This window comes from Solanum tuberosum, unplaced genomic scaffold, assembly GCF_000226075.1.
Source record: "Solanum tuberosum cultivar DM 1-3 516 R44 unplaced genomic scaffold, SolTub_3.0 scf00128, whole genome shotgun sequence".
Lineage (NCBI taxonomy): Eukaryota > Viridiplantae > Streptophyta > Magnoliopsida > Solanales > Solanaceae > Solanum > Solanum tuberosum.
The window spans coordinates 738,480-763,920 of record NW_006239053.1 but is presented as its reverse complement, the minus strand read 5'-3'; the positions used below and the strand labels follow the sequence as shown (position 1 = coordinate 763,920).

Here is a 25,441-nt window from a genome sequence, read left to right as displayed (position 1 = left end):
AATTTTTTTCCGAAGCACACTGAATTAGACACGTGCTTGCTTTAGCGTGAAGTCTTGAATTGAAAGCTAAAAGTCATAGCTAAAATGGATTTCATAATTTCGAAAAATATTATACACTAATTAAATTAAAGTAAAACAAAAGAAATAATATTTTTCTTCTATTTTTTGTGTGTTTTTTCTCTATTAGACTTCACCAATCTCATTTTTATAAAAAATTTATCATTATTGTAAGTCTGTATTGTTATTTGACTCAAATTAGTCGTTTGTGATTTTATTGGAAGTGTGTTGACTACTAAACAAAGTTCAAAAATTACTGATAATAGCTTTAACGAAATTGATTTACCAATGGTAGCTTCAAATAATTGATTTTAAACATTACAATGTGCCCATCATTTGGTGTTTCTTGACGCACATTAAAAAAATATTACTCAATTCACACGATTTGCATAAAATTTTAATTGTTCTAACGAATTTATAAAATTCACATGGAACACACGTACAACGTATGTGTCCAGAGACTAGTATGATAATAGTGTCTAAAATATTTATAGAATTTTTTCTAGCTATCCTATCTAGGTTGTTGGATATCCTTTGGACTTATCTCCTTAAAAGATAGTTGTTACCAATCAAATGTTGATGTATACCCTTTTAACGATTGAAATTATTCTTAAAAAATTATATACGAATCTTCACTTTTCTATTTAAATTTAATATTTTGACCCATGAATTAGTCAAACTCCACCACGCGAGGCTGACAAATTGATCAGGGATAGACTAAAGAGTCTTAGTTTTAAATAGGCGTGGAAAATGTCAGTCTAACCACACCAAACTAATAATTTGACTTGGACTAATTTCACCGGTCAAACTCATTTTGACAACTCTATTTTAAGATATTTTAGTCAAGACATGTTTCGTGAATTTTTCATAAATATCTTTTACCTCAATTTTCTTGTATTTTCACATATACCTTTTCCACCCCTATTATAAATGAGTGTTTCTAAACCTCTAATTCCTCGTGATTCAATATATAAATATCTTTTACCTTAATTTTTTTGCATTTTCATATATATCTTTCCCTCATGTTATAAACGAATGTTCTTATACCTAGAATTCCTCGTGATTCAATCTATAAATATTGGTTATTTCTTATATTTCCTTATATAGCCTATTCCCCTAGTATAAATGGGTGTTCCTACCCCTCTAATTCTCCATTATAAGTTGTGAAAACCCAAAAATTACAAAGAGTAAGTAAAGGCTTCACTTTGATTTGATACAAAGGTATCCTCTCTTCTCTATTTCTTTCTTATATCTTACCATACACAGGTGTCCGTGCGTTGCACGGGCCCAATATTTTAGTATTTTTTTATTTTAATTTATGTAATATAAGTAAAATTTAGAAAGATAATTAAATTTTAACATGATTTTTAGATATTTAAGTTGTTAATTACTTTTGTTTGCACAAATTAATGTGAAGAGGCCCATACTTAAAGCATTTTTCGTATTGATCATTGATTTTTTACTCAAAGTAGTTACAAGTTATAAATAAATATTACCGAAATTCAAAATAATAAAGCAATAACTATAGAATATGAAATTAAAACTAAAAGTCATAGCTAAAACGGATGTCATAATTTCGAAGAAACTATAACCTAATTAAATTAAAGTAGAACAAAAGAAATAATTTTTTAATTTTTTTCCGAAGCACGCTGAAGCAGACAAGTCGACGAACACGTGCTTGCTTCAGCGTGAAGTCTTGAATTTAAAACTAAAAGTCATAGCTAAAACATATTTCATAATTTTGAAAAATATAATACACTAATTAAATTAATATAGAACAAAAGAAATAATCTTTTTCTTCTATTTTTTGTGTGTTTTTTCTCTATTAGACTTTACCAATCACATTTTTATGAATTTTTTATCGTTATCATAAGTCTACATTGTTATTTGGCTCAAATTAGTCATTTGTGATTTTATTGAAAGTGTGTTAACTACTAAAAAAAGTTCAAAAATTACTGATAATAGCTTCAACGGAATTGATTTACTGATGGTAACTTCAAAGTAATTGATTTTAAACATTACAATGTGCCCCTCACTTGGTGTTTCTTGACGCACATTAAAAAAATATTACTCACTTCACACGATTTGCATAAAATTTTAATTGTTCTAACGAATCTATAAAAAATCACATGGTACACACGTGCAACGCACGTGTCCAGAGACTAGTATGATAATAGTGTCTAAAATATTTATAGAATTTTTTTCTAGCAATCCTATCTAGGTTGTTGGATATCCTTCGGACTTATCTCTTTAAAAGCATAGTTGTTACCAATCAAATGTTGATGTATACCCTTTTAGCGATTGAAATTATTCTTAAAAAATTATATACGAATCTTCACTTTTCTGTTTAAATTTAATATTTTGACCTATGAATTAGTCCAACTCCACCACACGAGACCGACAAACTGACCAGGGATAGACTAAAGAGTCTTAGTTTTAAATAGGTGTGGAAAATGCCAGTCCAACCACACCAAACTAATAATTTGACTTGGATTAATTTCACCAGTCAAACTCATTTTGACGACTCTATTTTAAGATATGTTAGTCAAGACATTTTTCGTGAATTTTTCATAAATATCTTTTACCTCAATTTTCTTGTATTTTCACATATACCTTTCCCACTCATGTTATAAAATGAGTGTTTCTAAACCTCTAATTCCTCGTGATTCAATATATAAATATCTTTTACCTCAATTTTTTTGCATTTTCATATATATCTTTCCCTCATGTTATAAATGAGTGTTCCTATACCTAGAATTTCTCGTGATTCAATCTATAAATATTGGTTTTTTCTTATATTTCCTTTAGTCTTTTCCCCTACTATAAATGGGTGTTCCTACCCCTCTAATTCTCCATTATAAGTTGTGAAAACCCAAAAATTACAAAGAGTAAGTAAAGGCTGCACTTGATTTGATGCAAAGGTATCCTTCTCTTCTCTATTTCTTTCTTATATCTTACTAGACACAGGTGCCCGTGCGTTGCACGGGCCCAATATTTTAGTATTTTTTTTATTTAATTTATGTGATATAAGTAAAATTTAGAAAGATAATTAAATTTTAATATGATTTTTAAATATTTAAGTTGTTAATTACTTTTGTTTGCGCAAATTTAATGTGAGGAGGCCCATACTTAAAGCATTTTTCGTATCGATCATTGATTTTTTACTCAAAATAGTTAGAAGATATAAATAAATATAACCGAAATTCAAAATAATATAGCAATAACTATAGAATATGAAATTAAAACTAAAAGTCATAGCTAAAACAGATGTCATAATTTTGAAGAAACTATAACCTAATTAAATTAAAGTAGAACAAAAGAAATATTTTTTTAATTTTTTTTCGAAGCACGCTGAAGCAGACACGTCGACGGATACGTGCTTGCTTCAACGTGAAGTCTTGAATTGAAAGCTAAAAGTCATAGCTAAAACAAAGATCATAATTTCGAAAAAAATTATACACTAATTAAATTAAAGTAGAACAAAAGAAATAAATTTTTGAATTTTTTTTTTTTGGAAAGTAAAACAAAAGAAATAAATATGTAAATTTTTTTTGGAAAAAATTATACATTGATTATAAATTAAAGTAGAACAAAAGAAATAAATTTTAAATTTTTTTCTTAAATACGCTGAAGTAGGCACGTTGACGGAGATGTGTCTACTTCATCAGAACTCTCTCTTATATAATAAGAGAAAATACCTATAAAATAAAATGTTTTTCAAAATTTTCATTCTTCTCATTTACTTTACTCTTTTTCCCTTCTTTTTTTTTTCTTCAAGAAGGTGTAGATTGGCAAGCAACTTCAACTTAGTCCCATTTTGACAATTGTTGAGAAAACAAAAGGCAAGTGAACTTTCCTTTCTTAGAATTTCAATTCTTTTTCACTATTTGTGCTTACTTACATTGATGATATTATTCATTAACTTTTTAAACATGTATATTTTATACCATGACTATAACTTAAAATTGGAATCTTTAAATGTTAATTAAATTTCCCTAAAAGTAGAATATTTACATTATGTTTTGGTGCATGAAATAAAAATAGAAAATGTGCTACTGTATCAAGAAAAAGTTTAGTTTTTTTTTTTCGTTCAATTTTTTCGGCCTGAAAAATTGAATCGCGCAGTTGCTCAAGAACAGTAAAGAGTCTGAATCTGAGTAGATTTTGAGAAAACTTGAAAAGATTGAATTTGGGCAAGAGTTCAAAGAACGTGATAAAGAATTAGGGTTTAAAATCTTCATTTTTGCGCCTTGGAGAAAAAATAAACGATGAGACGAACATACCTGAAATTCTTCTGGAAATCTGATAATTTATACGAACAAGAAAATCGAATAATATGTATCTTGATTCGGTTCCTTGAATTTTTCGTGCTTAGAATTCGAAATTCAATATTGCCGCTTCTCCTCTGTTCTGTAATTCTAGCTTCAATGGCGGAGCTGAGATCAGTGGCTTTTCTTTTACAAAAATTGGAAAAACTTAAGGTCCAGAGGTGTTTTAACATTTTGAAAGAAGTGAAATGAGGTTTGATTGAAAAAAAGAATTTCGAGAAAACTCGAAAAATTGAAGATCATTTCATCACCACCTTAATACTAGTTAGAACTGTTTTGATTGAAGAATTTAGAAATGGAGTCCGGAGATTGAACGTTGAATAAGTTGTAGTATGATGCTTCGTTTCCTATAATACTGGAGTTTTGGGGGAAATTTGTTGGTTTATTTTGCTTGAGCTCTTGTTTGAGTTTATTTGATTGATTCATCACGAAGGATTGAGATGGTGTTTTCATCAATATAGTCAGTCTTGATCTTCATTCTCCTAACTCACTTTAAATTTGTTATATAATCATGGCATGTACAAATTTGGTTGAGTTGAGAGAAGGATCAAGTATAGTTTCTAAAGTGTCTCTTCGTGACTTCGCCATAAATAAAGACTATTTATCCCTCCTCTACATTCAAATGTGTGAATCTGTGATGTATGTTTCTTTTAAGTGTATCTACGAATGTATCTAAGTATTGTTATGACATTAGTTATCTATAGACATTGCATCTGCATTAATCTCCCAAAAGTCCAAGTACATGTGTAGGAGATATGCATAAATGCATTCATATAGTCATGAGTCATGACTATCGAATTTTACTAACAGATAATCAGAAGAGTTTCAAAGTAGTTGCATTAAGCTTACTGTGTTTTCTTGATATTTGAGGCGGAGGGGTCTTATATCTGGTTCCTGATGAGACTTATCCTGATAAAACTATTACGCAACTCTGCTTTCCGTTTGTGTCCAGTACTTCCTCTAAAACTTCTATACTTACTCGTTCGTCTGTTTAATTTCTCATTTTGGCATGTACAGAAGGGCTGCGTAAGTTGCTGCTAAAGGAGGAACTTGGATAACCATTTCACTTGAGCAAAGCTTCCAGTCACGCTTGATTCTGCTGCACTAGGTACCAGTATCCTATAAAACAGTGATCTCTTTTAAAGAAAAGTCTTGAGTTCAAATACTACTCTATATAGCTTGAGGAACAGTGATATATTTACCAGGAGATAAACTCATTCACTCTTGTTCTTCCATGTTCTCGTGAAGTATGACGAAAGCAAAAGAACTACTGGATCCGGCCCTGACCAATGAGAAGAAAAAAGAATGGTGTGAATTCATCTATGAAGATCACCAGAAATTGGTAATCCCAGTAGGACCCAGGTTTCAGGTTGATGTTCCAGATTGGGCCAACTCTCCGAACAAGGGAACTCCAGTTGTAGCAGCAGATGTTGCATTAAGAGCATCAAAGAAGGAAATGGTATGCAAGTATAAAAAGGAGGAATCCGATACTTCAAAATGGCTTGGAACACTGGTATGGCCAAAAGCCGATAACCTAGAAAACAAGGAAGATAACGAGGAGTTTGTTGGGAAAGGGAGAAACGAACATTGTTCTTGTAGGTCCTCTGGATCTGTCGGATGTGTTAAAAGACACGTTAAAGAAGAAAGCATGAAGTTGAAGTCTGAACTGGAGACAGCCTTTAATGACTGGAAATTTGATGAAATGGGAGAAGAAGTTTCCATGTTGTGGAACACTAAGGACCAAACAAAGTTCAGCTCCCTCGTTAAGACGGGTCTGTCTAAAGGCAAAAGTTTCATGAAACCAGCATTAGCATCTTTTCCTTCCAAGAATAGGCAAAGCATCGTCAACTATTACTTCAATGTTCACATTCCTCGGCGTATCAGATCAAATAGTATAACAATTAACACCGATGATGAAGAGGAGGAAGACGAAGAAGAGGAGGAAGAGGAGGTCACTGCTCCCAAACATTCTCGTAAAAGGAATCGAGCAAAAAAAGGTGCCTGTTCTAGTTCTAAATCTCTGAAGAGAAAGTACCTAAGTGGTCGACGATGACAGAAGAAGTATCAATACACATTTTTTTTTAGTTGACAGACAAATGGAATATACAGAGAAACTTTTGGGATGGGGTTCACATTCTGTATATAGGTTTTAAAGCCAAGAAAAGGTGACATTTTTTGGATATTGATGCAATGTATTGAGGTCTGAAAGGATAGCACAACAAAACTATACAAAAATACATTGATTGCTACAATTTGTAAGATTTGAGAAGATATTGCTTCTTCTGTTTCCTTCATAAAGGAACAATATGGCTTCTTACATCCAGCTTCATACATTGTCTGTTATCTCCCTTCAATATGCATGTTCGATTATTTTGAATCCTTTGGTTTGGTTGTGTGTATAAGAATAGTGTTGGCTGGCTAGGGTGTGTGTGAGTAATACAGAGATTAGTAATGCAGAGATTATTTCTTCTCAATTGTTTGTTTTCCTATATTAAAAATAACATGTATTTCATAATTCTAAAAAAAATGTTTGTTTACAAAATACCCTCCATATCTTTTTTGTACATTTTCACGAGCATTTGTGTCTTTAACTATGTTTATGCGGATGTTAATACATGTATTATTTTCTAAAATACTTCCCCCAAACAACCCATTTGTCTGTTGGCTAGTTGCACGCTTTGCGGCTTCCATTTGAAATTGTGTCTTTAATTTGAATTTACAAGTTAGTTAAGAATAAAGTTGGAAAAAAAAAAAAAAGGAATTGTGATAAGATTACTTTTAGCTTTTAGGTCGACATCCTATGTAGATTGAAGGTAGTAAATTATTTTCTTCTTTAACAATAACAATTCGTCACTGTCCTCAACTGACAACCTAAATGTTTAATCACTTGCAATGATCAAATTAGTTAATTACTTGCAAGGAAGGAGAAGACGGGTTTGGAGGTAGACGTGGTGGCTGCATAACCAGTGTAATTCCACAATGTGGGGTAGGGTAGAGTGTAAGCAGACTTTAACCTTAGAGAGGTGTGTTGCACATGACAAAAGTTAAATATCAGTCTTTAAAACTCTGAGATTCCAGTCAATGTTCTCCACAGTAATGGTAATGCACGAATGTTAGAGCTCTCTCGGTGTCACCAAGGCATTAAAGAGTCAAAACAGGCGCTAAAATTACGCCTTTCTCACGCAATTGGCTTCAAAACAAACTTTTGGATCATTATTTGATGTTAAATGCATATAAAAGATATTTGCTTCTAAGAATCTATTGTAAACAGATGACCCTTTCAAACGCTCATCCTTTAGCAACATTATCAGCACAAAAACATACCGACCCCTACCCAACAGATTATAGACCTAACTGAAACTCCTTCAACTCCGAAATTCTACATTAAACAAACGGGATGGAACATCAAACAGATATGGGGAAGACGTGGGACTGATAGATGCAGCAGCAGGGAAAGTGAAGGGGATAAAGACAAGGAATGAAGATCACTCAATGAAAAGGATTCATTTTGTTCCAACCAACAGGAGCCGAATTAATCATGATGCAAAGAGGATGGCAGGGAGCAAGCATCCCAAAATTTGAAGGAAAAGAAAGAGGGTGGACCTGGTGAGAGGTGTTATTTGGCATGCAGGTAAAACAAGAAGAATCGTGATCACTCCAGTTCTGATCTTTTACACTTAGGAAAGAGGAACTTTTCAACAGCTCCCTACTGTATCTTCAGATTTTTTGAAATAATCTCTTCTAAAGATACATGGAGGGTAGCTTAGCACAAGGTAATTGAAAGAAGTGTTTCTCTAGGATTCCAAAACAATGCAACTCGAGAAAATGAGAGCTGTATTTATCCTCATAAAACACTAAACATGGTCAATCACAAGTAGCTATCACATAGAAACAAAGAAGCTGTAGATGCAACAAGTACTACCTTTCCTGTCCCTGTTAAGGAATGGGACTTCGACATCAAGGTCAGCGACATCCAAAGGAGTTGATACTTAGATAATCCTAGGGCCTTACTTGATCAAATCCTTTGAGACCCAACCCTAAGTACACTATCCGCTAAGATGATGTTCTTCTAATCCCATTTTCAAACATTGGAACTATTAAGGGAAGATAATAACAAGGGGAAACAAAATTAAAAAATTTGAGCTAACTATAAAGAAAGCATTTTGATATTCAAATAACAAGGTATGCCGATACACAAAGATAAATTGTTTTTTACAAAATCAGATACGTGGTAAACTACATGTAGTATCTTCCTTCCAGTTCAGTGCAAACCATTGCCAGTAGCGTGAAGGGGCTTTGTTAACTTGTTCTCAGTGAATCTACGGCTCCTAGAAGTCCTCAATGGCATCAAATAAAATGGCAGCGTACCATTATCAATGTCATTTGAAGAGCATTTGACACTCCTGTTCCTCTCCAGCACAAAAGCATCCCTGCCAAAGTTAGCAGAGGCAGCACGTTCAGCAACTTTCTTCTTACTGTAATTTAGTTCAGTCATGTCACACGAATTCCTAGGCTGATCGAAAGCACTGCTGCAGGAATTCCTAGCAGGAATGTAGGAGCTGCTGCAGGATTTTCTAGCCCCAACAATGCTGCTGCTGCGTGAAAGCCTCCATTGAGCAGCCTCCTTTACATTATCATAACCCTTGTCCCCTTGCTTCCCGTTGCTATCAGTGACTGAACTGATGGTTTCTCCTTCTCCTTTTCGGGTTTCTCCCTTATTGTTATTCAGCTTTTGCTTGTTACCAAAGAGATTGAACACCTCTCGCCACCGAGCAGGCTTCTTGGACCCCTTCTTGGGGTCACAACTTTCAGCAACAATTCCGTTCTTGGGAAATGATTCATACTTATTCAAATTATCATCTTTGATAGGATTCAAGCGCCAATCTTTCAATTCCCTCTCTGTAATAACCAACTTGACGTGAGCAGAAGATGAATTTGACATATACTTGCCTTCGTTAACCTCCAAATCCAATGTCCTCTTGCCAAAACTCTGAACAGAACTCGACCTATCAAAACTACTTCCCCTTTGTGATGATGAAGAATCCGAATTGGATTGTCCTGATCCACCTGAACTACTCTCATCTTCTACTATAGCCTGCATTTGCCCATCAAGCGATGCTCGATGCCTATCAAACCCATTTCCATTCCCTAAAAGCACATTTTCGACAACTGATAACATTGGTGTTAGCCGTGGAATAGTCCTAGCGACCATATATCCATCCCAAGAAGCTCTAGGCTCATCAATTGAAATCCCTGGACCGTCCAACGACAATCGCCCAGCGTCAACTGAAAAACGAGGTTCTGTATCACAAGATCTCCTCCCCATTGCACATTCCCCAATCTCAGACCGACTATCCTTTGATTTATAACCTATCAACTTGTTATTTCCAGCTGAAAACCTATCATTTCCTTCAGCATTTCTACTATTAAGCTTCTTTTCCCTCTGCTTTTGCCTCCATTTTTGCAATTTCTTGCTGAAGACTGAAGTTGCTTCCCTGAAATTCACCGCAATGTCTCTGAAATCCCTCGATTTCTGATTTTTTGTGTGAAATTCGAGATCAATGAACTCTTTCATTGTCTTAAGCTCTCCATCTTGAGTATCTTCATCTATATCCTCTATTCTCACCAATGCATCAGCACGAACCCTAACTTCTTCACTCTCTTTATGCTCTACTATCGACTGACAAACATTATCAGACAAATTCGTCAACCCCAGGTTCTTCGATTCAACATTGAAACCGGCATTGGGTCCACCCACCTCATCATCAACTCCAAAGAGATTTACAAGAGTATTCCTGGACGACCTATCGTCACAAGATCTCCGACGTGGCTCCGACCAGCTACACGAACCTTCACACCTGGCAGTAGAAACAGACCTACAACGCCGGAGATCCGGAGAAAACGACGATGTAGCAGCTTTACTCCGGCTACCATCAAATCCGGGTCCGGGTTCGGGTCCATTATCAACATCTGGGTTTTCGAAAGAATTTGAGAATGTAGGAACAATAGAGAGTTCAGAGTCAGCAGAAGAGTCAAGACCGGAGAGACGTTCACGCAGGCATGCGGCACAGATGCCGGTGACCGGCTCCGATGGGTGGCGGTAACAAGCTGAAAGACGGCGGGTTCGGGTACGGGTGCGGTTTTGGGAAGTGGTACGAGTCATTGGAATGCGAGTGGGACAGCATAAGATGGGCTCATTTATGAATGGGAGTTGGGTTTTTCCGACAAGATGGACAGAAAAATTTCAGAGCACAAGGGATCCAAAGAGACTATAAGCAAAAGAACCCTTCATAAGCCCTTTATTATCCCTACTCTTTTAAGACTTTTTCTCTTCCTTAATTTATCTTTTGATTTTCTCCATTCCAACTTTTTATTAAAGCTCGATTAAATTTGAATTTTTATATACAATTTTTCATAGCATAACTCACTTTGATAGTGTCATTAAACATTATTTGCTTTTTAAATTTTTTTAATGTAAATATCCGCTTCAGATGTGGAGTTTCTAAAGTAAAGTTTGAAAAAATCAAACTTCAAACACAATATTCTTAAAGTTATATATAGTTGAAATTCGAATTATATTTAATTGGACTTCCGTTATTTTATGTCTAAACTCCGCCCACGTATAGATAAAGTTCAAGAAAAAAAGGATGAAGTTAGGCAAAACTAATTGAACTTTAGTCATTTGTATATAAAATTTAACTATATGAAACTTCATATACGATTGAAGTTAGAGTTTGTTAAGAGTAATTAACTTCAAACATTGTATATTTAAAGTTATCGTGAAGTGGATATGCGTTAAAAAAAATAATGAAAAGCAAATACAAGTTAAATGGCAATGTCAAAACTGATACTCATATACTTTGTTCTGAAAAGTCTTATACTCCATCCCATTTTATATGTCACATTTTTACTTTCTACTTGTATTAAGAAATGATGTAACTTTACCCTTTTATCCTTATTTAATTTTTTTGGAATTCAAATTTTCAATCAATGAATATGAATTAATTTATTTTGATTAATTAATTTAACCAATGAACATGAATCATTTACTTAGATTTTCTAAGTTGGTCAAATAAATATTTTCAAGGCTAATAACTCACAAGGGTAAAAAAGGAAGAATATGGTAATTTATGCATTGATTTTATGAAATGACAAATATTATGGACCAACTATTTATAGAAATGAATAATATATAAAATGGGACGGAGGGTGTATTTAGTGGTAAAACTTTTACTACTTTATACCCTGAGATTTTTAAATCAGAAATTTAATAATTAAAATAAAGAAATATTTATCATTTTATTGTAATTTTGTTAATTTATTCCCTTTTATTATTCGAGTACTAAAAAAATGAGTAGTTAAATGTTGAGCCAACATAGGGGTATGTACTATGCAACAATTAATTATTTTTCACTCAGGTATCAGTTAACGTCTAGTGTAACGTTTTTATTATGAAGATGCCATGATTCTTAAGACCTCTAAAGCTGTGAACAAATTAGATTCAGAAATAAGTATACTTTAATATAATTTGTTTCCATTGGCAAATGGGCCTAGAAGTCTTCATTCCACGTGCCCAAGAAATAGCATAAGGAAACAAGGTCAATGTCAAATTTGGAGGAAATTATAATGAACATTATTTGTCGAAAAATTATAAAGATTACTTTATTTTATCTCTTGAGTGAAAGATTCTATCTCCGTCAATGTTAAAGTACATGAGCAACCTTTATTCACGCACAATTTTTTAAATATTTTTCTAAGTTCAATCCATAAATTGAAATAATGAATATTATTGATAAGATAGTGAAACACTCTGAACCTTCCATAAAAACAAAATATAACAAATCAAGCAACGTATATCAATACAAACCCAAAAATAAGATAGTAATATACTAACCTATCTATTAATTTTTTATCTAAATATTTGATATTTGTATATTACTATTTAAATTAAGGGTCATATCCCAATATATTAAAATCACTTGTCTTAATTTTTCTTCTGCTTAATTCTAACTTTCATAATGCTTGTTATAATCGACCTCTAACATTTGGACACCTTCTTTTTACAAATTCAAAATAGTCGATCTCATTTCTTTCATCTTATTCGGACTATTTCCATCTTACCTCATATAACTTGTTTTTAATCATCCCCTAATATACATGTTAAGAAAATTATATTTAAAAAAAACATTATGGAGTCGTAATATATTTGGTTTGTTCATCCGTTTCCTTCACGTTAAACCCGGTAGCTCAAGAGGCACAAAGTTTTCCATCCAAATCCCTATATAGTCATCACTCTTTACCCATTTTTTTTTTCATCTTCTCCGATTAGCATTTTACGATCATCTTATCCCTCAAAATACCCAAATTACGCTTGTAAAATCGAGGGAAATTGTCAAAATTCTGTTTCAGAACAAGAAGAGGAAACCAAATGGAGAAAGCTAAAGCTTTTCTTGAATTAACCCAGGGAGAATCGGACCGGGTTTCGTCTCTTGCCTTTCCTCCTCACCGGCTCGGTACCGAGTGTAGCTTCTATGAGTACTATTCTCTCAGAGGCATCCGGGTTGACCGAATTGAACCGGGTCAAGTTTTTTGCACCTTCAAAGTTCCTCCTCGTCTCACTGTAAGACAAACCCGAATTTTGCCCCCTTTTTTCCCAGTTTGTGTTATGTGTATGTCATTTTCAATGTTTAAATTTTGATTCTTGAATGTTGTGATAGTTGTGTAGAAATATATTATCACAAAATAATGGTTGAAGAGTGTATTAGAGTTATAGTTGATTTGAAGATTAAAGGGGTAGGTTGATAAAGAAGCGTTACATAGAAGTTTAGAATTTGAATATTGGGATATATGCAGATGAAGTTTTTAAAATTAAATAGACTGTTTTCGTGTATTTTCTACTGGATTGTTGCTTGGAATGGAAGCTTTTTTGGTGTACCTTTGTAGGATAGAGAAGGGAAACTAGCATCTGGTGCCATTGCTAATCTAGTTGATGAAGTTGGGGGTGCGGTAGTCTATGTGGAGGGTCTCCCGATGAATGTATCAGTGGACATGTCGATTTCATTTCTTTCAAGTGCGAAGGCTGGTGTAAGCACTCCTCATTTTTCCTATCTTTTCGATGATTTCATTATTGGTTCATGAATTTTGTGACAATATTTTTATCAGATGTCTGCACCTTTTAGTATGCTCATGCTGTATTTTAGAATTAACAAGGAAAGAAAGAATAATAAGAGGAAATCACAGAAGAAACGAATGAAACGCATAAAGAGGAAGATAGACTGGTTCCACATTCATCACTCACAAGTCAGGCAAATAAAATGCTGAATAATAAAAATAATGAGCTGTGTACCCTACACTACACCTGCTAACAAACTAGCTGACTTTTCAAATGATTATCAGTAGCTAGTTTTGCCTTATCAGTTTGTCCGTCTGTGATGAATATCCCCTCTTTAAGAAAAAATATACTACTATGTGGTATGCAACACTGTAGATGGAAAATAGGTCAATCAAATACATCCTTCAGACCAGGTTACTTCCACTAACTTTAACCATTCTTAAGTACAAAAGAACTCTTCTCCTTGCATTACCCACTGAAATGCAGAGGATCTTTGATCACATGTCAATTGGAAATGGTCATGTCCATTGATACCTTATTAGGCACTAATGAAAATTTAAATTGCTTCACCACATGTAGACTAACAAAATTGTGTATAAACCCACTGTCCGCCGATATAACCAGAGGTGTTTACTTCATCGAGTCCTGAGTTCTGATTATTCTAGGGGGTCTGGAGACTCCATCGAGTACTGCCACTTCTGTGTCCCTAACTCCCTATGTCCTGGACTCCTTAGCCCAAAACTTGTTCATCATCCTTCTGAACCTCTTCATCCATCTTAATCTCTCAGTTCCTTCTTGGCTAACATAGCATTCAATTGCTTTGGTTGGCAATTATGTCTTCCGTAACTAACATGGCATTTAACATATTGGTTCTGTTCTTTAGAGACTCCTCGGTGCAATTTTATTGGTTAGAGTAGCTTGGGAGTTTGAAGATATGAAGGTTTAGGCAGTGTTGTAAGGCTTGGTTTGCTGGGCAGAGCTTTGGGTATATGACAGGAGCTCTTTGTTGTATAAGAGTGTTTAGACATGGCATCAATGGATACCTTATGTAATTTGGCTTTTTATATTGGCATCAATGAGGCTTACTGGGTTCAACATTTTGCCAATGCAATTTAGGGTTAAGTCGAATAAAGCAAGACCCAATTTGAGATTTGTTCAAAGTGAGTTACCTGCAATAGAGATCACAGCATAAGGCTGTCCATGAGAGACTGCTCTTCTATGATTCACCAGTTATCCATCAAAGCATGGCCTCAGTTTTCTTGAGTTCATCAAGGATATGGATCAACGCAAAATCATTTTTTTTGCAATCAGGTACAGTATAAGTTCCAATGAAACGGTCAGATTTCCAATATTCATCCTAGGGTTGGTCCGTTGGTGCCATAGAACTTGGATATTTTTTAACTTTGTCTGGGTAGTAAAGTAAGAACTAGTCAGGATCTGGATAAGTAGAGGACATGGAGGCATTGTTTGGTTGGTTATTTGGAAAGCCGAGTTAGTCAAGAAGTGTGATGTTAAGAACTTGACAGCATATAGGGACATGAGAGATTGGATGTGAGATGTGTTGAGGTATCTTATATTGACATGAGGAATATAATTGTTTCTGCAAAGCAATATAGGGGATAGGACCACCACTTTTTCAGTGGACAGTGAGGATTGAGTGATTAGCAATGGCTCATGAGGTAGGCTTTAAAATAATCAAATTGTTGCCATCTGAGTAATGCTTGATTGAGTAAATAGAACATTTTTTGTGGTCCTTCCCTAGCTAATGCTTTTCAGCCTTGCCTACTGTATATGCATTTTGTTTGTGCAGGAATATACTCTCAATTTTACCTTTATGTATGTATTTCAATCCTTAAAAGAGGTGCATTTTGTTGTTGGATTACAGGAGCATGGTGCTGCAAGCCACCTCTATATCCCCATTCTTTATAAAACTGTTTTCATGTGCAAGTCAATACTGCACTGACCTTTGAGAGTAGAATTTATATTTAAAACACAAGCTAATTTGAAAATGGTACCAAGTTGCTTGCCTCTCCTGTACGAGTGTCCATCAGTTAGTAGGTAGTGATGTACTTATTGCTGTTTATCCACCCAACGTGAGTTGATATTTTCTCATGTCTTTCTTGGTAAGCCAATACCATGAATTAATCTAGAAGACTTCTGATAGTTTGCATCATGTCACGTATTTTCCCCTTATTCTCTTCATCCTAGCAGTTCAGTAAGTTAGGGTCTGAACCAACCCAAAGTGGTTTATTCTGCCTTTGATCTCTCCCATCTTTCAAGTCGAACGTTCTTTCTTCTTTATCATCTTTCTAAATGTGCATTCAACCTCTACTTATGGATTACGTCTTTGCGTGGGATATTTGCAGGATGAGTTGGAGATCATTGGTAGAGTCTTGGGTCAGAAAGGAGGATATTCTGGAACAAGTGTACTTGTGAAAAATAAAACGACAGGGGAGCTCATTGCTGAAGGGCGGCATTCATTATTCGGTAAACATGCTAGTAAAATGTAAAATGTGAAGTATTTCTCTGAACCAAGATGCCTGTTTGAAGATGTACTTCAGTTTCCAGCTCCTGGTCCACATGTATGTTTCGTTCGAAAAAGAAAAATCAGTATGGTGCATAGTTTTTCTCTTTTGCTGTGATAACATGTATTGAGCAGCATTATACTTGTGACTTGTGAGGAACATGTCCAATGTAAATATTTGCTTGTTAATCGAGGCATTTTGTGCTGATTATCATTGCATTTATTATAACTTCATGTATACGGGACAGATATTGAGGATTCTCCTCGATGAGTTTAGGATTGAAGCGTAGTTGATTGATATAAGATTTTATCAACAGTGAGATATACGCTCAAACAAATATTTTGCACGACGAGCAATTGCCATATTATTCATCAAAATGTGTAGTACTCCTATATCCCCTTCCTACTGCTTGCTATGTACTTTTGTGGAAAAATAATACTCATTATCCAGGCCAATTTTTACCCAATTCAGATTATATTTATCAATTATCATAATATCAATGTTAGGCGGAACTAAAATAGAATTGTTGGGTTCAAAGGATCAACTCACCTAAAATTATACTCCCTCTCTCCACCTCTTTCAATTTACAATTTTCTTTAAAAAAATTGAAATTTGTGATGCAAAAATTATTTTTTCTAATTTGTGTGACCACTAAAAGAAGAATTTTTATTATTTTTTTCTATTTTAATTTGTTAATCTGATTTTGATTTGAGATGATTTCTACTCATTTCTTAATTAATTAGAGATCTCAATTCGAACCCTAATTAGGGAGAAATCTACTTCCAAATTAGTCAAATTATAATGCATGTGAATTGGGACGGAGAGTTGCTTGGTTCACGCTAAACCCACGGCTTTGCATTCACCTACCATCTTCTCCATTACTCTTTGATGAGAAAAGTCCAAAAAGTGTAATTTTATTTGGGAGTTTGAGGAGACAGAGCAAGGAGAGAGAATTAATGGAGAAATCAAAAGCTTTCCTTGAACTAACCCAGGAAGAATCGGACCGGGTTTCCTCACTTGATTTCCTTCCTCTCCGAACCGGCGCCGAGTTTAGCTTCTACGAGTGTTATGCCCTCAGAGGTATCCGAGTTGATCGGCTTGAATCCGATCGTGTCTTTTGCACATTCAAAGTTCCTCCTCGACTAACGGTATGAAAATCCCCTTCTTTATTTTTCTACTCGAGTTTCTAGTGCATGGAGATTAAAGCTTCTTTGATGTGAATTGGTAGGATAGAGAAGGAAAATTAGCAGCTGGTGCTATAGCCAATCTTATTGACGCTGTTGGGGCTGGATGTGTCAATGTTGGGGGTCACCCAGTGAATGTATCCGTAGACATGTCAATTTCATTTCATTCAAGTGCGAAGATTGATGTAAGCACTCCTAATTCTTCCCATTCAATGAGTTAAATTATTGGTTCATGAATTTTCTGACTTCTGCACTTGTTAGTATGATCATGTTGTATTTCAAAATGAATGAGGAATGAGAAAAGAAAGAAATGAAATGTCTATAGAGCAAGATAGATAGTCATTGATTCAACTCCTCAGGATTTGCTGGTTTGATATGCATCTCAAGTAGGTTTAAGGCACTTGTTTACTCTTTCAGCCTACACCGCCCATCTGTTTGAGTATGGAGTAAAACTTAACCTTTAGCAATGCAAACAGTTGTTCTCTCCAGAAATTGCTTAGGAAAATCCTGTCTCTGTTCGAACACTGTAGTGATAGAAGGCCCCTCAGCTTCTAGAACGATATCCATAGTGGCTCTAGCAACTTGAATAGTTATGAGAGGGAGAGAGTAAGTTATAAAATGCCCAATGTGTATACCTATGGACTAACACTACTGTACTGACTTTATCTCCTTGGGTTTAGCCGTTTAGGCAATCCCTTGATGAAATTCATGGATATTTGGAAACTTGAATGGGATTGGAAAATGTTGCAGTTAGTTTCGGCACACCAAACTCTTTCTTTTGCACCTTTCCACACTTCTTCACATTCCTACACTGTGTTTCTCATTTTATGCAATAGAAGATGCTTTTGAACCTTTAAAATGTCACCAGCATTCTTGAATGTCCTTCAGTAAAGAAGAGTAATCACACATTTTACTAGCATAGTTACCAAAGAATGTGCATTCGCCTTTCACTGATGGATTACAGATTTTGTTATATGCATTTTTCTTGGGATATTTGCAAGATGAGTTGGAGATCATCGGTCAAGTCTTAGGTAAGAAAGGAGGTTATTCTGGAACAAGTGTACTTGTGAAAAATAAAGCTACTGGGGAGCTAATTGCTCAGGGGCGGCATTCATTATTTGGTAAATATGCTAGTAAAATGTGACGTAGTATTTATCTAGACCAAAATGCCTCTTTGGTTCTTCTTTCATCAGATAGTTTTCAGATAACATGTATTGAGCAGCATTGTGCCCGTGAGAAACAGTGCAGTGTAAACATATGCTCATCAATGGAGGTGGATATGTTCTGCTCCTTTTTTTTTTTGTCGAGAGTTCCATTACATCCATTTGATGATAATGTGTGTGTAATGGTTTATATATATAATCCTCTTGGACTCTGTAACTCCATTTAAACTAGAGAAATATTGAAGTAGGAAATCTACACTCAATTTTTTTTTATATCAAAGATGTATTTCATTTGCATATAAGTTCGTCTGTTTGTAGAGAGAACTTGGGCAAAAATATAGCTCCCTCCATTTGTAGCTAACAAAAGAAGAAAAAAATCAAGTATCCCTCAAAATGTGTAGAAAAATACAAAATTATGTACCACTAGTAACATTTTGAGAAGAGTTTCGTTCAGGATGAAATCACAATCACCTTGGTATATTCTTCCAAGAACATACTCTCTGCCATTAGCAGCGAGGAGAACGCCCACATGAACATATAATCATGGCCAACAGCTATGTAACTACTACATCAAGGCTATAGCATTTAAACCTGTGTGAATTACTACTAGTTCAAGACTTCAATAGTCATGCACCGCATATAGTTACAGGAATACTCACAAGTTATAACCCATGAAATACTATGTTATACACACCCAACATATAAAAGCCACTAGAAAGCAATGAAGAAATTGAGAGATTTCTGTACTGGCTTCGTACACATTAATATGCTAGTGTCGTTTCCATATTCGGTCAATACACCGTATTACCTCTGCATTAAATTACAAACACAATAGTACAGCTAGATCTCATTTCCACCAGTCACATAAGCTGGAAAGCAGATTTGTTATCTTGAGTAATTCTACTTGAGTGACCAATCTAGTACAACTTTAAACTCTTTGCAACAGAGAGTGACAGACTAGACCTTCCTAGTAGTGTAGTCCTTTCATGATGAAGGCGAAGACCTAGGTGTAACAGACCTTGAAACAAATCTGGAAGATGCACTAACACTGCGACTCTTCTTAGAGCTTTTCTTCGGATTAGGAGAGTAACTGCTACGAGAGCAGCTGCTCCTGGAAACGCTTCTTGAATAGCTCCTCTTTGACCACCTAGGTGATGCACTGCATGAGTAGCTTCTCCGATATCGAGGTGAAATGCTCCGAGAAATGGAACGATATCGGTTCCTTCGATAATAGTAACTGTTCGGAGAGTAATCGCGATAGCGGCTCATTCTGTTGTCACGAACATCTGGAGAGTCCGAAAGATCACGGCTTTCGGGAGAGTAGTCACGGTAGCGGCTTCTTCTATAGTAACGGTCATCTGGAGAATAGGAACGATCACGCCGATGATTGTCGGGAGAATAGTCATGGTAACGGCTTCTTCTGTAGTAACGGTCATCTGGAGAGTAGGACCGATCACGCCGACTATATGGGGATAAAGATCGAGAGTAAGACCTGACACGACTATAGTAAGGAGAATAAGGTGATTCTGAGTAGCAGTGGTGTCGATTGTAATATGATGAGTGAGATCTCTGGCGTCCTCTGTAATAAGAGTATGATCTATGCTCTTGTCGGTAATATGGAGAGTAAGACCTGCTCCTGCTCCTGTAGCTTTCAGATGAGTAACAAGGAGAGCGACTCCTTGAATGATGAGGATAGTTTCGTGATTCACGACGAACTACATTTACAAGGTGGAAATTAGAAGACATCACAGACAAATAACCCAGGTCAAGTATTGCTTAGGAAAGGATACAATATCATACCGCGAACAGTTCTAAGCCCCAAATATTTTCCTGGAGTAGGTGTTCTACCTCTTCTCCTCCTAGCCTGCATAGGAGACAATTGTCAAACAGCAAATCTAGACTTTGGCGGGTTGATGCAATACAACGACGTCACGAAATAAGTAACCAATGAGAAATGAATAACATGCAACAAGGGCGCAGCTGAATAAAGGAAAAATGAAGGCTACAACCCTCTGGTTAACAGTCTGTTGGCTTGATGTGTTTTGATTTGTTATTTGGACTTTGGTGAAGAGCTGCTACACACAGCTTCCTTGCGAAACAAGCTAACAATTTTCAAACTGATCAAATTACTGAAGCAATATAAGATATTGATATAACTAAGAGCTGATAACCAGAGAAAATTGCAAACATAAGATTCAAAAAAACTGAGCAAATATTCTATAAATTCTACCTTCTCCACAGTGATAACTCTGCCTTCAAGTACTGAGCGATTCAGAGACTTGATGCAGCGATCAGCCTCCTCAACGCTGGACATCGTCACGAAACCAAACCCACGAGATTCGCGGGTCCATGGGTCAAAAACAAGACGAACATCTTCAACCTAACCAGAGAAAAAAAGCATTTAATGATGTTGATATCCCCAACAATATGAATGCACATAGGAGCAAATCCTACGGAGTTCTTTCCTTTTGAATAAAGTGCAAAAGACCTATATGAACCGACTACAGAGAACGGGAAGGGAATCTTAAGAAGCAACAAACATACCTTTCCCTCAGCAGAAAAATGCTTCTCAACATCTCGCTCTTTAACGCGGGTTGAGAGACCAGTCACATACAAATTGTTCCCTGGGTTCTCAACATCACTTGAATCACAGCTCCTGCCATTATAATAAAATTAAATAACATGAACTCTAGTTACCAGCATATTAATTGAACACTGCAGCATGTACCTTGACCGACTCCTTGAAACATATCTGGACCTCGAGACAGACTTGCTATATCGATCGTATGAAGGTGAACGAGTATACCTGCAATATAAATGTCATATTTGAACATGACAAGGAATAATGACCATACAAAACCCATATTAAGACCAACATTACCTTGACCTCCTGGAATACGACATCTGCAGTTACATCAAACAGAATGTTAAGCTTAGGCTAATGATATAAAGGAGAAAGACGATAAAACAGTGTGTTTTCTCACAAATCCAGTAAATATATACTAGCAAGTAAAACCAAGCAAATCAAGATCACTGATTTGTCTAACAGTTCAAAACTAATAGCTGCAGACAATATAAATCATTTAGATCCTGCTCTACTCTGCCTACTCCATCGCAATACCGGAACATTGAGTCATATTAAAGGTTACCTAAATCCCATCTTATATGGCCCTCTATTAATTTGCCTTTTACCTTCTATTATTCCAGCAATTATCAAAGTAGAAAGTATAGTTCTCCTTGGTGATTAAAGGATAACAAACTATGCGACACTATCAAAGTTTGAAGTTTGTCAAACCAAACAGACAACAACAATTAGCTACTGATAAAAATAGAGGCGGATCAAGTACTAAAAGCTTTATTTATCCTGACATTTATTTAAGGATCATAGCACTGAACTAATTGCACTTCTATACTGTAATTGTGAGTTCAAATCTAATAGTATGTTAAGGCTTTACACACACACACACATACTTGTAAGTTGGAAGTACTGGAACCCCGCCAATGTTTACAGTTTTCAAAAGGATTAGCGTGAAAGCATTCATTGCTATATATCAAAACCATAAAACAACAAAATCACAAATAAGCTCAATTGCTCAAAGACGATGAATACACAATAAACAAAAAATCGACAAACTGTTTAGCTCTTTATGTTTTGGGTAAAAAATGAACGGAAGAATCGTCTAATCCGCTCAGGTAATAGAAAATTCAATTTAAATCAAATATTGATGCCGATCACAAACGCAAATGACATACAATCTCATCAACAACTAATATCTATAATTTTAGTTCATGCGTATCGAAGAAGAGAATTAAGAGAGAAAAAGAAGACATGAAAAGAAAACTCACCGTGAAGAGATTATGGCGTAGTATCGAAATGCGTCTCTTTCTCTCTCTAATTAGCGAAGGCTCTCGAATGGGTTGCGTGTTGTGGGGAAAGGCTTATATATATACCTGTAGCGTAAAGAAGTTTCTAGACGAGGGACACGAAATCCTTTTTAATTGGACTTGAATTTGTCACATTATTCCACCAACCAAAAAAAATGAAATTTGTTTCATAGTAGATTTGAATATGAGATTATAATAATTTTAAAGGTTATATTAATATTTAATTAGCATTGTAATAAATGAATGTACCAGACTCTACAAAGTGGACTCTCGATTCTTTATTATGATATGATCAAAAACAAAAAAGTTGGTTATTCTCTTCTTCTTTTTTTTGAGTAATTGATTAGTGAGTGACATCTGTTTGTCGTAGTAACATATGTATCTTTTAGGAAACAATCTGAATATTCATTTTGATCTATTGAAAATTATATAATAATAGTTAAAATCACAATCTAAAAATTTATAGATATTAGATGACAATTTAATGTTTTGTCAAGCTCAAAGCTATAGTTGCAACAAAAACAATGAGAAATCATTGTATTTTCATAAGTAGGGTCTGAAAAGGAGGATATGTATGATGTACGCAATTTTTTCTCTACCTTGTAAAGATAGAGAAAGTGTTACAATAGTAAAAAAAAAAAAAAAGGCTGAAAACAGTGGAAAAGAAAATAAAAGCAACATATAATAGGGACGAAAATTTAATGATAGCCTAAAAAGAGACATTTGCATAAATTAGCCTATTATCCTTCCTAGTAATTACTACAGAAAAAGAGTATGAAACTGTAATGGGTTTTAAAGCCCAAGACAACCCAAGGCCTTTTTCCGGAGCAGAGCCCACTGAATTATGGGCCAAAATAGGCAGTAGCCCAAAATCAAAATAAAGGCGGGAACTTATTTTATTTTCTGACAATTCATTTCCCGCCAATAGCGAGCCCTAAATTCTCGAGCACACTTTCCAGCAGCTATATAAACCCTAACCCTTTTTTTCCACTCAGTTTCGCTCTATTTTTCATTCAGACACCTCTGTTTTCCCTCCTTCCCCATTTGAAAACCCTAACCCTAGTTTCCCGCAGAGAACAAAATGTTGGAACTACGTCTTGTTCAGGGAAGTCTGCTGAAGAAAGTTCTAGAATCGATCAAGGATCTGGTGAACGATGCGAACTTCGATTGTTCCGCCACTGGATTCTCTCTGCAAGCCATGGACTCCAGTCACGTGGCTTTGGTGGCGCTGCTGCTCCGATCTGAGGGTTTTGAGCACTACCGTTGTGACCGGAACATTTCAATGGGCATGAACCTTACTAACATGGCGAAAATGCTCAAATGTGCTGGAAATGATGACATCATCACCATCAAGGCTGACGATGGCAGTGACACCGTCACTTTCATGTTTGAAAGTCCCAGTAAGTTCCGAAGCTAGTTTTTGTGTTTCCAAAATTATAAATAGGATCTAGAGACTGTAACATCTGCTATATATAGTTGAAATTGATGCCTCCTGGTCCCAAAATATTTGACACTTTTTGCTTTTGATTACTTTATTTAACATGTCAAATGTGAGGAAAATTGAAGCTAACAGTACTTTGGAGTTTGGATGTAGTGTTTGATCCTAAATTATAGATATGAGAGAATCGTAGCTAATAGTATTTTGGAGTTTGGACATAGTGCCTGATTCTAAATTATGAATTTTAGAATTGATTACTCCACTGTTTATAGATAAATAAAATAATTTAAACTAGTTTGAGTTTGCTTGAAATTGGTATAATTGGGACTTGAGTCATGTATTAAGCTGATTTTTTGTTTTAAATTTTGTGATTTTATTCTGAATATGGATTCAGTCTCCGCTATTATGGTCTGGTACTAACTTATTTGCATGACTGTAATGTATTGCAGCCCAAGACAAGATTGCTGATTTTGAGATGAAGCTAATGGACATTGACAGTGAGCATCTTGGGATTCCTGAAGCAGAGTATCATGCTATTGTTAGAATGCCTTCTGCTGAGTTTGGTAGAATTTGCAAAGACCTTAGTAGCATTGGAGATACAGGTACAATTTGCCTCATGATAACTGTGACTTTAGTAATTCTTCTAATGGTGACTATACATTAACATTCGTTTCAACTGATTGTTGTAGTTGTTATTTCGGTGACAAAGGAAGGTGTAAAATTCTCAACCAGAGGTGACATCGGTACTGCAAATATTGTTTGCAGGCAAAATACAACTGTTGACAAGGTAGATTGTTTTTGCTTAATGTGCTTATTGTTCTTGATTAATTCTTGTGTCTGATGTATGACTTATTTGTTTTAAATTGGCAGCCTGAAGAAGCCACTGTTATAGAGATGAATGAGCCAGTGTCATTGACATTTGCCCTAAGATACTTGAACTCCTTTACAAAAGCATCTCCATTGTCGAACACAGTGACCATCAGCTTGTCTTCAGAGCTTCCTGTTGTTGTTGAGTACAAGATTGCTGAGATGGGCTATGTAAGGTATTACCTGGCACCTAAGATAGAAGAGGATGAAGAGGAAACCAAGCCTTGATTTTATGTTTTTGCTTTCTTATGGTGTAGGCTCATTTGAGTCTTTCAGGCAAGCAATATGTAGCTTTAGCTTAGACTGGCAAGACAAATTTTCAAATTTGTGTTCAATGAAATCATGTATTTTCCTCTTTTGGGGGGTTTTCCTTCTCTTATCTGATGTGGTGTTAGAGTGTCTTATACTTGAATTTACATAAAGCCTTTTGTTTTTCTAATGCTGCTTCAAATATAGTTGTCTGAGTGAAGAGGGATTTTGGTTATTGAGAATCTGAAATGCTTAATTGTTGTTAAATAGTTGATTTATGAATCTATACCTGGCTAATCCCAAGCACTGCCTTACCTAAAACTCTTTGTTCTTCTACAATAAAGATGAAATTTACAAGGCTAACAAGTTGTTTTGAATAATTAATAGCTTGAAATTTTACCTGCATTAGTCTCACAGGTCATGTGTTAAGAATTATTAAAGGAGCAAGAAAATTATTAATGTGCAAGTTTCCGTTTAGGAGTGAACAGTGAACAGAATTAAATCCTATTTGCATAGATGTAAAGTCGAGTGAAAAACTAGAACCAACTTGGTTCAACCAAGTGCAGCCAATTAAATAAACATTAGTCATTGATTAAGATAATTTGATTTTTGTTTGCTTGTCATAGCAATAGT

At 35.2% G+C, this 25,441-nt stretch overlaps 6 protein-coding genes across 7 annotated transcripts; 4 read left to right on the top strand and 2 right to left on the bottom strand.

Moving 5' to 3' along the window:
- Positions 1-5,634: 5,634 nt before the first annotated feature.
- On the top strand, positions 5,635-6,438 carry LOC107061260 (AT-rich interactive domain-containing protein 2-like). Its single transcript, XM_015310192.1, has one exon. The coding sequence runs from the start codon at positions 5,635-5,637 to the stop codon at positions 6,436-6,438; it is 804 nt and encodes a 267-aa protein (XP_015165678.1).
- Positions 6,439-8,646: 2,208 nt separating this feature from the next.
- LOC102583212 (UPF0503 protein At3g09070, chloroplastic) lies at positions 8,647-10,548 on the bottom strand. The gene has a single exon (XM_006350757.2). The coding sequence runs from the start codon at positions 10,546-10,548 to the stop codon at positions 8,647-8,649; it is 1,902 nt and encodes a 633-aa protein (XP_006350819.1).
- A 2,021-nt stretch (positions 10,549-12,569) lies between these two features.
- Positions 12,570-16,321, top strand: LOC102582877 (acyl-coenzyme A thioesterase 13-like). Its single transcript, XM_006350756.2, has 3 exons — positions 12,570-13,005; positions 13,329-13,469; positions 15,864-16,321. Exons 1-3 carry the CDS (start codon positions 12,814-12,816, stop codon positions 16,005-16,007), a joined length of 477 nt encoding a protein of 158 aa, XP_006350818.1. The 5' UTR covers positions 12,570-12,813; the 3' UTR covers positions 16,008-16,321.
- Positions 16,322-16,775: 454 nt separating this feature from the next.
- LOC102582529 (acyl-coenzyme A thioesterase 13-like) lies at positions 16,776-18,642 on the top strand. Of its 2 annotated transcripts, none has more exons than XM_006350755.2 (3): positions 16,776-17,170; positions 17,251-17,391; positions 18,207-18,642. In XM_006350755.2, the coding sequence occupies exons 1-3, from the start codon at positions 16,979-16,981 to the stop codon at positions 18,348-18,350; spliced, it is 477 nt and encodes a 158-aa protein (XP_006350817.1). In that variant the 5' UTR covers positions 16,776-16,978; the 3' UTR covers positions 18,351-18,642. The 2 variants fall into 2 exon arrangements, with proteins under 2 accessions (XP_006350817.1, XP_015165707.1); XM_015310221.1 differs by having other exon boundaries at positions 18,171-18,642.
- Positions 18,643-19,071: 429 nt separating this feature from the next.
- LOC102582203 (serine/arginine-rich splicing factor SR45a-like) lies at positions 19,072-22,278 on the bottom strand. Its single transcript, XM_006350754.2, has 7 exons — positions 22,216-22,278; positions 21,251-21,273; positions 21,098-21,175; positions 20,914-21,025; positions 20,600-20,749; positions 20,170-20,233; positions 19,072-20,084 (listed from the first exon to the last, which is right to left on the bottom strand). Exons 2-7 carry the CDS (start codon positions 21,271-21,273, stop codon positions 19,354-19,356), a joined length of 1,158 nt encoding a protein of 385 aa, XP_006350816.1. The 5' UTR covers positions 22,216-22,278; the 3' UTR covers positions 19,072-19,353.
- Positions 22,279-23,237: 959 nt separating this feature from the next.
- LOC102581875 (proliferating cell nuclear antigen) lies at positions 23,238-24,996 on the top strand. The gene is made up of 4 exons (XM_006350753.2): positions 23,238-23,654; positions 24,142-24,294; positions 24,382-24,479; positions 24,563-24,996. Exons 1-4 carry the CDS (start codon positions 23,336-23,338, stop codon positions 24,785-24,787), a joined length of 795 nt encoding a protein of 264 aa, XP_006350815.1. The 5' UTR covers positions 23,238-23,335; the 3' UTR covers positions 24,788-24,996.
- The last annotated feature ends 445 nt before the right edge of the window (positions 24,997-25,441 follow it).

Bases quoted from the DNA above. Each gene is read 5' to 3' on its own strand.
- LOC107061260 (XM_015310192.1), top strand. From the start codon at position 5,635: ATGACGAAAGCAAAAGAACTACTGGATCCGGCCCTGACCAATGAGAAG.
- LOC102583212 (XM_006350757.2), bottom strand. From the start codon at position 10,548: ATGACTCGTACCACTTCCCAAAACCGCACCCGTACCCGAACCCGCCGT.
- LOC102582877 (XM_006350756.2), top strand. From the start codon at position 12,814: ATGGAGAAAGCTAAAGCTTTTCTTGAATTAACCCAGGGAGAATCGGAC. The intron at 13,006-13,328 runs GTAAGACAAACC...GTACCTTTGTAG, and splicing joins AAGTTCCTCCTCGTCTCACT to GATAGAGAAGGGAAACTAGC. The intron at 13,470-15,863 runs GTAAGCACTCCT...GGATATTTGCAG, and splicing joins TTTCAAGTGCGAAGGCTGGT to GATGAGTTGGAGATCATTGG.
- LOC102582529 (XM_015310221.1), top strand. From the start codon at position 16,979: ATGGAGAAATCAAAAGCTTTCCTTGAACTAACCCAGGAAGAATCGGAC. The intron at 17,171-17,250 runs GTATGAAAATCC...GTGAATTGGTAG, and splicing joins AAGTTCCTCCTCGACTAACG to GATAGAGAAGGAAAATTAGC. The intron at 17,392-18,170 runs GTAAGCACTCCT...GATGGATTACAG, and splicing joins ATTCAAGTGCGAAGATTGAT to ATTTTGTTATATGCATTTTT.
- LOC102582203 (XM_006350754.2), bottom strand. From the start codon at position 21,273: ATGTCGTATTCCAGGAGGTCAAG. The intron at 21,176-21,250 runs GTAATGTTGGTC...TTTATATTGCAG, and splicing joins TCGTATTCCAGGAGGTCAAG to GTATACTCGTTCACCTTCAT. The intron at 20,234-20,599 runs GTAGAATTTATA...TCTCCTATGCAG, and splicing joins GAGTTATCACTGTGGAGAAG to GCTAGGAGGAGAAGAGGTAG.
- LOC102581875 (XM_006350753.2), top strand. From the start codon at position 23,336: ATGTTGGAACTACGTCTTGTTCAGGGAAGTCTGCTGAAGAAAGTTCTA. The intron at 24,295-24,381 runs GTACAATTTGCC...TGATTGTTGTAG, and splicing joins TAGTAGCATTGGAGATACAG to TTGTTATTTCGGTGACAAAG. The intron at 24,480-24,562 runs GTAGATTGTTTT...TTAAATTGGCAG, and splicing joins AAAATACAACTGTTGACAAG to CCTGAAGAAGCCACTGTTAT.